This window comes from Lissotriton helveticus, chromosome 9 (genome assembly GCF_964261635.1).
Source record: "Lissotriton helveticus chromosome 9, aLisHel1.1, whole genome shotgun sequence".
Lineage (NCBI taxonomy): Eukaryota > Metazoa > Chordata > Amphibia > Caudata > Salamandridae > Lissotriton > Lissotriton helveticus.
Window position 1 is genome coordinate 139,577,299 of NC_136070.1, and position 14,892 is coordinate 139,592,190.

General features: G+C 45.0%; 1 protein-coding gene across 1 annotated transcript in view; it reads right to left on the minus strand.

Annotated features, from left to right (window-relative positions):
- Nucleotides 1-10,567: 10,567 nt before the first annotated feature.
- MAPKBP1 (mitogen-activated protein kinase binding protein 1) overlaps nucleotides 10,568-14,892 on the minus strand; it is a 986,444-nt gene continuing 982,119 nt past the window's right edge. The window contains exon 32 of the mRNA XM_078662278.1: nucleotides 10,568-14,790. Within this exon, the coding sequence (XP_078518404.1) occupies nucleotides 14,485-14,790 (306 nt within the window). The 3' untranslated portion in view covers nucleotides 10,568-14,484. The remainder of the gene's footprint in view (nucleotides 14,791-14,892) is intronic.

A 14,892-nucleotide genomic window follows, 5' to 3' on the forward strand; every position in this document is an offset into this window, starting at 1 on the left:
GGGAGGTAGGCTTGCCTCTCATCGAGATACCGGTAGATCAAGAAGGTCCCTATGTTCACAGTCAAGTATTAGGGAAAGACAGAAAGTTTTTGATCGATACAGGGGCAAGTAGGACCACAATTAGTCACGCCGAAGTTCCAGGGGCTCCGCTCTCAGGCTCAAGAAATGTTTCCCTTGGATTTTCAGGAAAGCCAATAGTTAATGAGATATCAAAGCCAGTCACTCTAGAAGTAGGTCCATTGTCCCGCACTACTGATCTGTTACTTACTAAGTCATGTCCAGAAAATCTGTTAGGCATTAAGACACTGAAAGAGTTAGGTGCAGTTATTTGCTGTTCCCCAGAGGGAATACGTCTGTTCCTACGTGACTTTAAGGGTCACTATGTATTACGAGATTTTGATTCCAGATTGTCTAATGTTCCGCAGCATTTATGGGCGCAAGGTCCAACTGATGTAGGTTACATGCAAATCACACCCCATCGTGTGACTCTCAAACCAGGTGTAGTGTTACCACGAATCAGACAGTACAGATTGCCACCTGAGGCTGTAGCAGCCTTATCCAAAATTATTGACGAGCTCATGGCTCAAGGAGTAGTTGTAGAAACTGACTCCAATGTATGTAATTCTCCGATCATTCCAGTCATGAAACGTACTGATCCAAAAGCACCCCCAGTATATCGATTAGTGATTGATTTACGAGAGCTTAACAAATGTATTATTCCTCAGTACCCAGTTGTCCCAGATATTTCTTCCCTGTTAACTGCTATTGATTACAAAGCCATGTTTTTCACTGTCATAGACCTCAAGAATGCATTTTTTAGTGTTCCAATTCATCCAGACAGCCAGTTTCTTTTCGGATTTTGTTTAAATGGAAGGAGCTATATGTTTACACGCGCTCCTCAAGGTTTCACAGAAAGCCCTAGTATTTACAGTCAAGCACTCAAGCGACAACTAGACAACATTCACATGCCAACTGACACTGCCCTGCTCCAGTATGTCGATGATCTACTGATCACAGCCCGTTCTGAACGTGACTGCGAGCGAGCGTCACTGACAGTTTTGTATTTCCTTGCCGAGATGGGGCACAAGGTGTCACCTTCGAAGCTTCAATTCTGTGTCCAGCAAGTGGTATACTTAGGACACTTGCTGTCCAAGAGGGGTAGGCAGTTGACACCCGACCGTATCCAGTTAATAGCGAGTCTTCCCCAGCCCAGAACCCAGAAGGAGGTACGTGCCTTTATCGGCCTTACTTCTTATTGTAGACAATGGATTCCTCAGTATGCATTTCTAGCTAAGCCACTGATACAGTTAACGACACAGGAGGCAGCCGTATCGACTGTCCTCCCTTGGACATCTGACCATACACTTAGTTTCAACGAGTTAAAGAAAGCCCTATGTCAAGCTCCAGTTCTAGCTACACCGAACTACAGTAAGCCTTTTACACTTTTCGTTACTGAACGCGAAGGTACAGCATTATCTGTTCTCACACAAGATCAAGCAGGACAATACAAGCCCTGTGCTTATTTTTCGAGCACATTAGATCCAGTCGCCCAGGCGTTGCCTGCGTGCCTCAAGTCAGTTGCAGCCACAGCACTAGCTATCAGACAAAGTGATTCCATAGTTTTAGGACACTCCCTGACAGTACAAGTTCCACACTCCGTAGAAGTTCTTTTAAACAGAACACAAACACAGCACTTGACAATTGCACGTTTAACAGGTTATGAATTGACACTGTTCCAGCCACACATAGAAATTAGACGCTGCAACGTCCTGAATCCTGCTACACTGTTACCATCAGTTAATTCAAATCCAGACACACATGACTGTGTGGAAGTAGTTAACATTACGACAAAGCCAAGACAAGACCTGACAGACATTCCGTTACCAGATCCTGACCTGACACTTTATGTGGATGGTTCATGTATGAGAACTAGTACAGGAGAACTAGTCGCCGCGTATGCAGTGACTACTGACACCGAAGTTATTGAAACACACCGTATTGATACCCTGTCCGCTCAAGCAGCAGAGCTAGTCGCTCTGACACAAGCCTGTATACACGCCAAGAACCTGAAAGTTAATGTTTACACAGATTCACGTTACGCATTCGGAGTTGTACACGACTTCGGAGTGCTCTGGCAGGAGAGAGGTTTCATGACTTCTCATGGAACCAAGATTCAGCATGGTCTCCTTATTCAAGCCCTGTTAGATGCCATACATTTACCGACATCTATTGCTATCATGAAGTGCAAAGCACATACGAAAGTTACTGACATTATTTCTCAAGGTAATGATCTAGCAGATCGCACAGCCAAGCTTACAGCACAGACTCCAGACATTCCAGTTAACATGACACATACTCCAGATCCGACTACATGCATGACAGTTAAGGACCCTACACAAGACGTCATAGATATACAGTTACACGCTACTCCCGATGAAATCAAGAAATGGTCTGAACAAGGAGGGGTCCAGACAGATCAAGGATGGTTAACGAAGGGTAGAGCCACATGGTTTCTCCCCGATTCTATGGTTCAAGTCATTATCAATACCGCACATAGTCCAGCACATTTAGGAGAAAAAGCTATGTTAGACAGTATCCAGAACATTTGGTTCAACAAGCATTTACGAGCTGCAGCCAAGCAGAAAGTCCGTACCTGTATGATATGTTGTCAGTTTAATCCAGGTAAAAGTGTCCCGGTGGAACAAGGTGGTTTCCAGCCCCCTGACCACCCTTTTGAGGTCCTCCAGATGGATTATATTCAGATGGAGCGATGTCGAGGTTTCAAGTATGTCCTTGTAGTTGTATGCGCTTTGTCCAGATGGACAGAAGCATATCCAGTCCCAGATTACACAGCCGCGACCACTGCCAAGCAGTTGGTTCGTGAATTCTTCCCTAGATACGGACTCCCTAGAGTCGTATATTCTGATAACGGTCAGCCATTCTCCTCAGAGTTAATGAAGCACGTTTCCCTTTTGTTAGGGTACCAGTGGAAGTTCCATTGTGTACGCCATCCTGAAGCAGCCGGTCTAGTCGAGAGACATAATCAGACCCTGAAAATCCGTATTGCCAAAGTTTGTAAAGAAAAAGGTGTGGACTGGCTAGTAGCTCTGCCAGTCGCTTTGTTTTATATGCGCATGGTCGCACATTCCAGATCAGGTCTGTCCCCGTATGAGGTCGTATTCGGCTGCCCCCTAACATGTGGGGTACCCCTAGACCCCGAAGTATTACCGATGTTTCATGTAATATGCTGACAGATTACCTAGCTTCCTTGATGTCTGCCCTCAACTCGTGTCGTTCACAGGTTGCCGCCGCATTTCCAGACAATACCGAGGTGGCACCGCACGAGATCGTTCCAGGCTCCTTGGTGATGATCAGAAATTTTGACAGATCAAGTCCGCTGGAACCACGTTGGAAGGAGCCACGTCAGGTCCTCTTGACCACCCGTACTGCCGTCAAGTTGGAAGGCAGGAAGGGGTGGGTCCATCTTTCTCATGTAAAACTTTTCAATGGATTGAGACCCGTCTCCAAGAACATTTCCCAGGATTCCCAGGATTTTAAAAACTGTCAAGACATTGTTTTAAAGGACTGTCCCGCAAAAGACATTACTACAACCCCTCCCTGGTTAGAGAAAACTCCGCAGCAGGAGTATAAGTTAAAGCTCAGGTCTAGTAAAATAAGTCAGTCAGTTTGATTGTATAAGTCCTCCCCTAGGTGAAACGGTTAGATTGTTTCTGACATGAATAAAATAGACCCCCATAGTGAGAGAGTCAGTAATAACTCAATTCAATGTATCGTTTTTCTGAGTTTCATATTATTCATCAGCATTTTGATTTCCTGCACCAGCTATGCGTTCTATCTGTATTTTCCAGTTCTTCATGTAAATATGTCTGCTAATGCTACAGTAGAGCACACGTTTAGTGATCTGCCTCCTCACGAATATTCTTACCGCCTCGCTATGCGAAACAACACATTTATCCGTATGTTACATTATTCACACCAGACCAGCAATGCCACTAATTGTTGGGTGTGTGGTCGACTCCCCCCTTTCCAGACACCGGAGGGAGTTCTGCCACTCTTTCCTTATCCATTCTCACATAATGGTTCGTGTGGAGCATGGTCCACGTTAACGTCATCCTCAACAGATATGTCTTTTCTTAACAGTACATGTTTCCCAGACAAGCAAGGTCTCCCCCACAGAACAGGTTTAGATCTAGAAAATGAAGTATATAATTTAGGTAATTATTCGTCGAATTTCATGGTCCTGAATGTTCAGTCTGATACTACTCCAGACTTACCTGCTATTTCAGTACTACCTGTCAAAGGCGAATTATGTGTCCGTAGTTATGGTTCCATACATGTAGGTCATAGTGAATGTACTACTGTTATCCAGTATAGTGACAGTGGGAAATCTGTTTTCAAAGCTTCACGTCATTCTTATTTTATTTGTGGTCAAACTGCATATGTTCGTCTGCCCCTCGATTGGGAGGGAACCTGTTACATTGCCTTCCTACTGCCACCTGTTTTCCTAGCCCCATCTGATTATCACCGAAACACACATCTAGTACACATTAGACATAGAAGGGAGTCCCCAATTGTCGATTATACTGAAACTACTCTAGAACAGTATACAGATTTCAATAAAGGTTTCTTCTTCTTTGTAGGACCTGTCCAGAATAGTAAACTGATCCGTAGGTTAACAAGAACCCTTGAAGCTGTAGTAAATGAGACTGCCTCTGCTCTAGGTAACTTAACCGAAGAACAATCTGCTATGAGATTTGTCGTTTTGCAAAATCGTCTCGTCCTTGACGTCATACTGGCCGATAGGGGCGGGGCCTGTAGAGTCATCGGATCTAGTTGCTGTATTTTCATTCCAAATAACGCGCCGTCTGTTTATTCAGCTATAACCAGACTCCATAAAATTGCCCATCTGTTACACCAAGATCCAGGCACCTGGACATGGTCCGGTTGGTTCTGGAATATAATTTCCGCATGGGGATGGAAAGTCCTGTCCTTTCTAGGTATTGCAGTAGCGATCATATTTAGCTGCTGCCTCTGTATACAATGTGGCCCTGCGATTTGCAGCATGTGTGCTACCTCTTGTATTCCTAGTCCCAAGCCCCGTTCTAAATCCCGTTCCAAGACAATTCGAGACGAGCAAATGGTACTGTATGAAATGATAGATGGTATCATGAAAATTGATGTTTCCTGATGGAAACGTAGTGACAAGGAGGGAATGTGGAAAAGTAATTTTTGCCATGTTCTGTGTCCCTACTCATCCATCATATGTTATGTGTGCATGACCAATATGCATATGTTATTCCCCATGTCCGATTAATGACGCAATTCCAGTTGTGTCCACCTCTAGTATGCTAGTTTCCAGTCCTCGTGAATACTACGAATATCAGGCCTATGTAAAGCTATGTTGCCACGTTTCTCAGTATGCACGTTATTCCATTATAAAGCCCCCGTTTCCAGGCCTCAAAAGGGCCCGGACATCAGATTCAGCTCCTGTCTCCTGAAAGCCTCGCTGAGGAGCGATACAGCCCCCACCTGTATCCTCGACCCTTCACTTACTCCCTGCCTCGCAGTGCCCGGTGCAGCTTGGTTCTGCCTCTGAGTCTGCCAAAAGTATGTTATAGTTCCAGCTATCAGTTCAGTCCTCCTTCTCTGCATTCCTAAGCTACTGAACTGCATCAATAGTTTCCGTCATTGTCTAGCCTATTCGGCTCCACGTTAGGGAAATACTGATTTACTGGTCATTTAATATTCTTCATCACGCATTTCATGTAGAATAATGCATGGTCCAGTCTTAGAGTCAAGTTAGCTTTTCCCCTCATGACTTCTAGTTTATATCAACATGTTCCCTAAACACCAGATACCAGATAGGGTTTAGGTACATGTCGCTCCGACCCTCCAGACTTTAGTCTCTGCTCCTAGCACAGAGTTCGTAGCCCCCAGCTTCTCCTAGTAATACGTCATTGCCAGTTTTCGCGCACCATTAGGTTAGAGGTCCCGGCTCCTTAGGTAGCCCCCTCCTATGTTTCCGCCCATTCATGACATATTCTGTTACGTTTGCACCACATGTCTATGTACACGCCCAGTTACACCTACTTTTACTGTTATCTCTCGCGACTGCTACGCGTCACGCCTTCTGCTCCACCCACTGTTACGCCTACTGCAATGTAATGCTATGTGTTTGCGCTATGTATATAAGTCAATGTATTGTTATTAAAAGTTAGCGCGCTCATCCCAGATCAAGCCCCGGCAGCTGCTGGGCCCCAGTTGTCCTGCTGGGCCCTGTCACCTCTGTTCCTATGCAGGTTGTCCTGATCCTGTCCTTATGCTGTAATAAACCTGCAGAAACTCCTACTACCTCGAATCTTGACTCTTATTTTATTGAGCTATCTGTTATTCATTCATTCATTCAAAAATAGATCCGGTATTATTTATTTATATACCACAAGAGGAGGAGGAGGAGGAAGCTTGACGGTCTCTAGGACGGGCTCTTTGCCTGCCCCTGTATGATCTGTACAGCGTATTTTGCTGTTGCTGTGGCTGCTGCTGAGATGGTCTGTAGGTACGAAAGGAAGATCTGCCAAATCCTCTGAAGCGTCTTCCAGTAGTACCCCTGGACTGAAGGCCCAAAGATTTCGCAGTGGCCCTACTGTCTTTAAAACGTTCCAAGGCCGCATCAGCCTTCTTGCCAAACAATCCTGAGCCATCAAAAGGCAAGTCCATCAAAACAGACTGAACATCTGTCGAGAACTCCGACGTTTTAAGCCATGCGGCTCTCCTAGTGGCCACGGAAGAGCCCATGACCCTCGCCACCGAATCAGCAGTGTCCAACCCACTCTGAATCACCTGCCTCGCAGCAGCCTGAGTGTCCGATATCACCTCCTGAAAATCCTTTCTATCTTCCTCAGGGATTTTTGGAACCTGCTGCTTAACAGAATCCATCAAGGCATGGACATACCGCCCAATCAGACAAGTTGCGTTGGTTGACTTTAATGCCATACTGGCTGAGGAGAAGACCTTCTTGGCAGCCTGTTCCTGCTTTCTGGACTCCTTATCCCCAGGAACCTGCGGAAAATCACCAGCAGACTTCTTCGAGCAGGCAGCCTGCACAACCAAACTCTCAGGCAGGGGGTGCGTTGACAAAAAATCAGGGTCACCAGGCGCAACCCTGTACCTCCTCGCCACTGCCCTAGAAACCGCAGGAGTAGACAAAGGCTTCTTCCAAACCTTATAGATGGGTTCAGCTAACGCATCATTAAAGGGCAGCATTGGCTCAATAGAAGAGGCGGGTGAGTGAAGAACTTCAGTTAGAAGATTTGACTTATACTCAGCAGTGGGCAGAGTAATGTTCAACAAATTTGCCGCCTTTTTGATAACAGTGTGATAAGGCACCACATCCTTTGAAGGCACATTCGACACCGAAGCCAAATCCCACTCAGGAGACAGGTCAAGCCCACTGGCCTCACCCAGGTCCTCAAAAGGATCTTCAGACTCCTGCAACTCTCCTTCTTCCATATCAACATACCGATATTGTTCTTCTTCCAGAAGTCTCTGGGCTTCTCTCCGTGACCTTTCCTTCATGATAGAAGTCGAAGGATCCGGAAACGACTCAGACGGGGCCGGCGTCGAACCCGAAGTCGGATGAGGTCGTTTCACATGAGGTCGAACAGAATCCTGCCTCGGAGTCGTAGGCACCGGCGTCGATGGAACCGGCGTCGGCGTCGTACGCTTCGGCGTCGACGACACAGGCGCTGTTGGAAAATGCCAATGCGGTGGTAGAGCCGGCATAAAAGGCATTAAGGGCGCAGGAGCATAAGCTTGGGGAACACCCAAGTTAAAAGACATAGGACCCGTGGGCCCAACAGGTGCACCAGACGGGTACATCGCCCTGGAATAAACACCAAACATGGCGTTCAGGAATTGGGATGGATCCTGACCTGGAGCCGGAAAATCTGGATACGGTCCTCCGGGTTGTTCCCGAGGAGGCGGAGTCGACACGAAGTCGACCTCTTCCCCGAGCCCCGGAACCGGGGTCGACGAACCCGCAGGCACCGGAACCTCGGCCTCACCAACCTTCTGCACCTCACCTTCATCCTCCTGACCAGAAGGATTGGACGGATCTGGAGAAGGGATAGCCAACTGCTTCGGCGACTCGGGCGAATTCGGATGCGAAGCTTCACCAACAGAGTCCTGAGCCTCCGACGCCGAAACCTCCGCTTCTTTATTAAGAAGTTCTTCCCTGAGTGATGACGTGACTCATGACTCCTCTTCTTATGCTTTATCCTTGAGGATCTTGAAACATGAGCTGAAGACGATTCAGAGCGCGACTTCGATCGAGACCTCGAACGCAGAGATCGAGACTTCGAAGTCTTTTTAACCTTCTTACTCTTCAGCCTTGCCACGAGGAGTTTCGTCTCCCTTTCCCTCAGGGCCTTTGGGGTCATCTTCTTACAACAAGGGCAATCCTCGACGTCATGGTCGGAACTCAGGCACCAGACGCAGCACTCATGCGGGTCAGTAATAGACATTGTCTTGCCACATTCTCCGCAAGCCTTAAAGCCAGTCTTCTTCGACGACATCTCGAAGAAAACAGAAACAGCAATAATAGAACAAGAGTAACAAAGTTACTAGGAAGCTACAGTACGATCCCAGAAAACCGTTAGCGTCGACGACGCGGAAAAAAGGGAACTGATGTCATCACGCCGGCGTGGGCCTATTATAGGCGTCGGTGACGTCAACGGAGTCGCGAGCGGTGCCGTGCCTCTGACGTCCAAGTCCACGTCGGCGCGAAGCTACGAAAGGAATTTCCGAATGTTGCTGGCGCAAGGGGATATTCACAAGGTGAGGAATCCACACGGCAGATGTATCTATCAGAAACATGTTTTTCAAATGCTTTATGCTAGGCTCATACTGGCTACCGATACAAAACCATTTGTTAGTAATATTGAATATACTCATTGGGTTCCTGGGCCTCACTAACTCCCTGCCCCTAGAAGCCAATGATATGGCATTGCTAAAACTTCTTCTGGCCATTGCAGTTAAAGGCATTCTCTCAGAGTGGAAATCTGTCGACCATGTATCACACATGGTGGGCATGGGTCTCATATCTCCGAGGGGCACACACCATACAACTTAAGAATCAAACTGCGCCCCCAATCTCTAGTACAGTGTGGCACTCCCTTGATAAATACTTTCATCTAAGCTCTCAATGCCTAGTAGCTCTTGAACCCAAGATCTCTTACCCATGTCTAGCAAAAGGATACACCCTCACTCCCATGCCTCCCCCAAACCCCTTATCACATTTGGCGTTTCTTGGTTATAAAGGCGATACAAATTATGCCATACATCTAGGATCAGAATATACTTATTAAATTACAAACCAACAAGTTACAATGCTTTTGTGCCTCTCGTCTGCAAACCCTTTCGGATATACTGAAAGGTATTTCCGGACCCGAAATGTATTTCACGGGTGGGGGCGGGCACGAAGGATCACGGGCGGAGGGGGGAATTTGCGGAAGTGTACCGGGGGAGGGTGGGGGGGGGGGGGGGGTGGAGGATTGTAAATCACAGGGAACTTATAATGAATAAAAATATATTAAACATACCATTGCGCTGAGTCCCGCATTTTCTCGACTCCTGCCTCCGAACAGAAAGTAGGCAGCTGGGCTCTCTCCCCTAAGCCAATCACAAAAATGCAAGCAGCGTTATGATTTGTCGGACGCCACCCAGCCAGGGGCTAATGGGGTGGCCATGTTCTCCATGCAGGCTATGCAGCCTGCATTGGGAAGGGCAGAGTGCGCATGACTGGTTTGTGCCGCCAGAGAGGGTTGACCAAACAGTCTTTGCGCACTCAGGAGTGGGCAAACTACTCCTCCCCTGCTCAAAGAGCAGAGCAGCCCAGCCCGCCCGCAATGCGCAAAGGAAACAAACTGGTAATAACTTATTTATTACCATTTTATGTTTTGGCTTTCTCTGCAGAGAAAGCAGTGGGGCGAGGCTCCTCTACCCTAGTGGAAGAGCCGCCCCTAAAATATTCAATGATTATTCCTCTGACAACTACTGTATGAAAACCAATAGCATTTCATGTGTAATCTGCACTTCATTCTCTTTAACTGTAACTTCGTAATTTCGTCTAAAGGTATGCCTATTCTCAAACTAATGAAATACTTTGAAATGACAATCATACTTGCACCTGCAAATGTTCTTTACATGTGTCACTGCTGCAGATGCATTTTATACTGAGCGCAGAAGAAGCTCCGTTTAATGTCAGGTTAAATAAAAGTGAATATCTGTTGGCCTGTTGTACATGCCAGTGATGATTTTCTGTTCACCAATGCAGGAAACCGCAGAAAAGGGAATAGGCTTGTGATTAGCATTCCTACTGGTGAATCTGGTTATATCAATACACGCACACACGTATGTAAACATGCTCACATTCACATGTGCAACAAAAACACACCCAGTGTTATGTATACAAGCATTTTTACCAGTCAAGTTTCCTAATGTAAATACATTTGTAAAACATGAATATGCAATGAAACCGCTCGGTTACAAAGGTTCACTCATTTTTATTGGAATTAAGACAAGGAATACAAATCAGGAGTTAAAAAACATTCCCCTTGAGTACTCAGGAGTAGAAAGGGAAGAGGCAAATCACAGTGCAAAAAAACATAAAATAGTCGCTCAAAAATATAAAACAATACAATTTTCTTATTACTAGAGAAAGTATAAAACAAACTTTTTATAAATAAAGTAATTTCAGTCAATTAAAGAGTGTAAAAGAGGGGGAGAAAGTGCCTCTATCAGAACCAAGACATGCAGAGCATGGTTTAGTGTTTCTTCGGGGTGTTTTTCCGTGCAAATCCTGCCTCCGTGCTCTAAAAATTTTATTTTGTTTGCCTACAGTAACCATAGTCCATTGCAGCGCTTATAAATACTATTTACAAGAGGCCTTTCAGCGCTCAGGTCCCTGGGATCAAGCTGTATCTCCAAAAAGGAAGGAGCCTACTGTAAAAGTAAAACATGCATAAAGAACGCACGTAGCCGAGTTATTTCTTGGGTGGGAGGTCTACATGCAGCTATTGTCCACATGCTCTGAAGATAAGATTCCTGCCTCCAGTGACCACAACACTGCAGGGCTCACACTGTATACCGCATCTAATAATCAGGTTTAGTTCTCTGGCACCAAGCATCAATTAAACTGTGAAAAACATTCAAATGAAACCCTAGGCTGGGGTACCTTGGAATAAGCTATAGGCTTATGACATGCCACAAAAATTAGATTAAAACTGGTTTAAAAATATTAATATGAGCCTGTTTTGCTTGGAAATTCAAATTTGCACAGAAGTTGCTGTATTTCTGAAAGATCCTATCTGATGTAACCTTTAATACAGATAAGTGGGTCTGGTTTGATTTCTGGCGGAGTGCTGAGTTTGTGGTCCTAAAGGCACAGGCAACAGGCCTGAGCAATTGCTGGTAGACATGTTGCAGGAAGGGGATGTAAAGATCACACTGACAGGAACACATTAAATGTCACTTGTGCTGTTGTACTAACTTCACTGCACAAGTCTGCTGAAGAAGAATGATTGAAAGGCAGATTTTTCAAATGAAAAAGATGGAAACCGTGTACAGCCTCAAAACAATGTTTCTGTATGCGTCTGTGTTGCAGGTCATGCAGGCAAAGTAGGTTATTTTAGACCTACACTAAACAAGCAACTTTCACACACTATAAATGTACACCTACACGTCTGTTGTTGGATAAGAGCAGGTGGAGGAGACTGCAAGAGCACCTTAAGATGCTATGCTAATGCCGGACGTCTCTTTGCACTTACCATCTTTTAGATTGTCACGTGAAGGGTACCACAAAAAGAAAACATGCACCACAGAACAGCGTTGCAATGCAAACACCTTTACTTTGCATCCGGTTATACTTGCTGAACTATTCACTTACTATTCCACCTAACACACCTTTTCTAGAAAGCCTACATTCCTCATTTTTTTCCACTTACTCATATCGCACTCCAACTTAACAGAACCCTAGTTCTACTCCAGCACCAGAAATACACCTACACTATATATATATATTTATAAGACCTTAGCAGACAGTAAGCCCAACAACAAAATACTTCTGTAACATCCAATGTAAACAGAAGTATAACACAAGTTATTTGTGCACATATTGTGAAATAGCAAGAAAGTATCCAGATGGCCGCTTCTGTTCTTTTGGAATTGTCCAGGGTTTATCTTTCCAACATCCAGAGGCCCTCCAAGGGCAGGACTTGCATCTTGAACGCTGCCAAAATTCGTAGGATGGTCTCTGGTGTGAATAACCAAAACAGTGCATGGTTATACAAACCAAACCGCACTACTCATGGCAGCTCATTTAAGACTATACATCTGAATCATGCACCCAAGCCTTGACATTTATGCCACTGTGAAAGAGATCCAATTATAAGCCTACTCCAGTTATCGGTGACAGTCTGCATGGCTTATCCTCCATGGATGAGCCATGCATGCAATGTGGTGACATGCACTCAGTAGAGCCCTACAAAGATGTTCAGAAAGGCTGTCGAAATTGCAGTGCTTACCATTTCTCCAACATACATCACCCCCTAGTTTAGACTTGGTGTTCTCGGATACATCAAACCTTAAGTGCTTATTGTGGATTTTGACAAAATATGGCTCAAAGCTGACGAGCAATCAAATAGGTAAGCACTGCAAACAAGGGGTATAAATGGTTGACTACGAATCGTACAAAGTCAAAATCGCAAATAGACAGCAGGCTCGGTGCCAGTGTAAACACTTAATAAAGTTAAAACTTAAGCATAAAAGAATTGCACTTGCCTCTCAGTAGCAGCCAAACCACTTAAAATAAATTCCCTGGGCAACAATTATTCCTCACTCAAAACGGTCACCACAATTTGTTTTTAAAGGACATCTGTGTCCATGTGCCCTATGGCCACTTAAAAAGATGGAGTGGTTGGCTATAATTATGCATGTGCACAACACTAGCCACTTTAGTAGAATTTAAGATTTATATCGATTTTTTTGGCAATAGTCTTTGTGAATATGGCTGTTAATTATTGTTCTTCTTTGCCATCTTTCTACAAATATTTTGCATTTGTCCGGCTACTTGTTCTACTAGACCCAGCTAGTTGGGCATCTGTTCTGTAATCTTTCTACTTGCCGCATTTTTTTGTGTATATGCGTAACATACAGCAACTGTCGAAACTTCTTAACAGGTCACTTAAGCAAAAACACTCAAACCAAAACCAAAAATAGCCATTTGTCCAAGGACTGACTTTGTCCTAGTTATTGCTGCATGAACGCATATAAGACCTTTCACGAATCGGTGCCAAGGGAACCCCTGCAATGCTTGTTGCTCAGTAAATGTGACCAGTCAGCAGAAGCAGGCTCCACTAAGGTCTGAACCCCTAACAGTTATCATCCCTTTAAAAACGTAAAAGCAATAGGTATTTTTTTAACACACGTTTTTCTTCAATATACAAATTCCGGCTTGGAGCGCACAAAATGGTTCTTTTTTTGTTCATGAACTGAGACACCGTGGCCTGAGCACCTGTAGAGAGGAAGCAAGCTTCAAGAAGGTGCTCTTTCGGCTGAGAGCACAATAGGAACATAGAAAAAGGTGCAGAACGTTAAAGGAAACCAAGTAAGACATCACGCTTACAAAAGACACGCTCCCCATAGGGGAAAATGGGTTAATTTCTTTTAACAAGTAAATGGCAAGCACCCTATAATTTATAGGCTATAAACAAAAGCTTGGGAAAAATGGAGCACCTCAGAAGTCGCACAAGACGAGGTAAGGTACACCCACAGACCTCTGGTCGTACCCAGTCCCTGCCGGGGAGAGAGCTATGGTCCTGGTGCACTCCCAATGCTGAAGGTGGATTATCCTGCCAGAGGCTCAAAATATTAAGCTGATTGTCGGCATGGGAAAAACCATCACGGAGAATGTAAAAAATACTTTAAACATCGAACTGTAACAGCAAGTAACAAATAAATAATGTTCCGCAAGCTGAAGTTCGCTCTGATCAAACCAGAGGCTTACGGACAGCATAGAAACAACAAATTTCCGTTCATCTCCCCATTGTTCAAAGGTGATAGTGTTCTCTAGGGATGGCAAACGTTGCTGGTTTTCAGAGGGCTGCAGGATCCTGCTTTTTCCACAAACCTGTGGCGACAGTACTGGAAAGGAGAGATGCTAAGATAAAACACGTTTTTTCTGCTGTTAATATTTATTAAAATGTTCTAAAAATGCAGCCGGTTTGTCTGAAAGGTCCAAAATAAATGCCTATGAAAAGGTCCTTTTCATGCTTACAGGGTGAAGGAACAATGTTTCTTTCCAGCAGCATTCAGAGAGGAGGCCCAAGCTTCTGCAAAGGCCAATTCACACACGTATTTTGTCATTAGCTTTTAGCTGTCCCCAAACAGCTCCTTTACAGCACCATTTTAGTTTTTTTTATCCATCCGGCGCTCCACTGCTTGGAGCAACAGTTCAGAATATTGTTGCAGAAGAGCCAGAGTCTTTTCATCGCCAAGACGCTTTGGGCTTGAAAGTACAGCGGAGTTGCCATCGCCAAGTTTCAAAATGACCGATTCATTGGGCTTCAGCAGGGCGTCTTCCTCTGGCCTGCAGAGGGGTGCGCCACCAACTGCCACGGAATCCAACTCCTTTTTCACTAAGCAAAATGTTTCAGTTAGGAGGCCAGCCATTTTCCCTTTGTCGCTACTAGATTCTGTATCAGTTGCGGTGACCTGGAAACACAAGAAGACAGGTTAGCATGGGCTTTGCAAGCAGAAACGGCAGGTTTGATAGTTCACACAGGACTGCTTTAAAATATGCACACTTTGACCAGA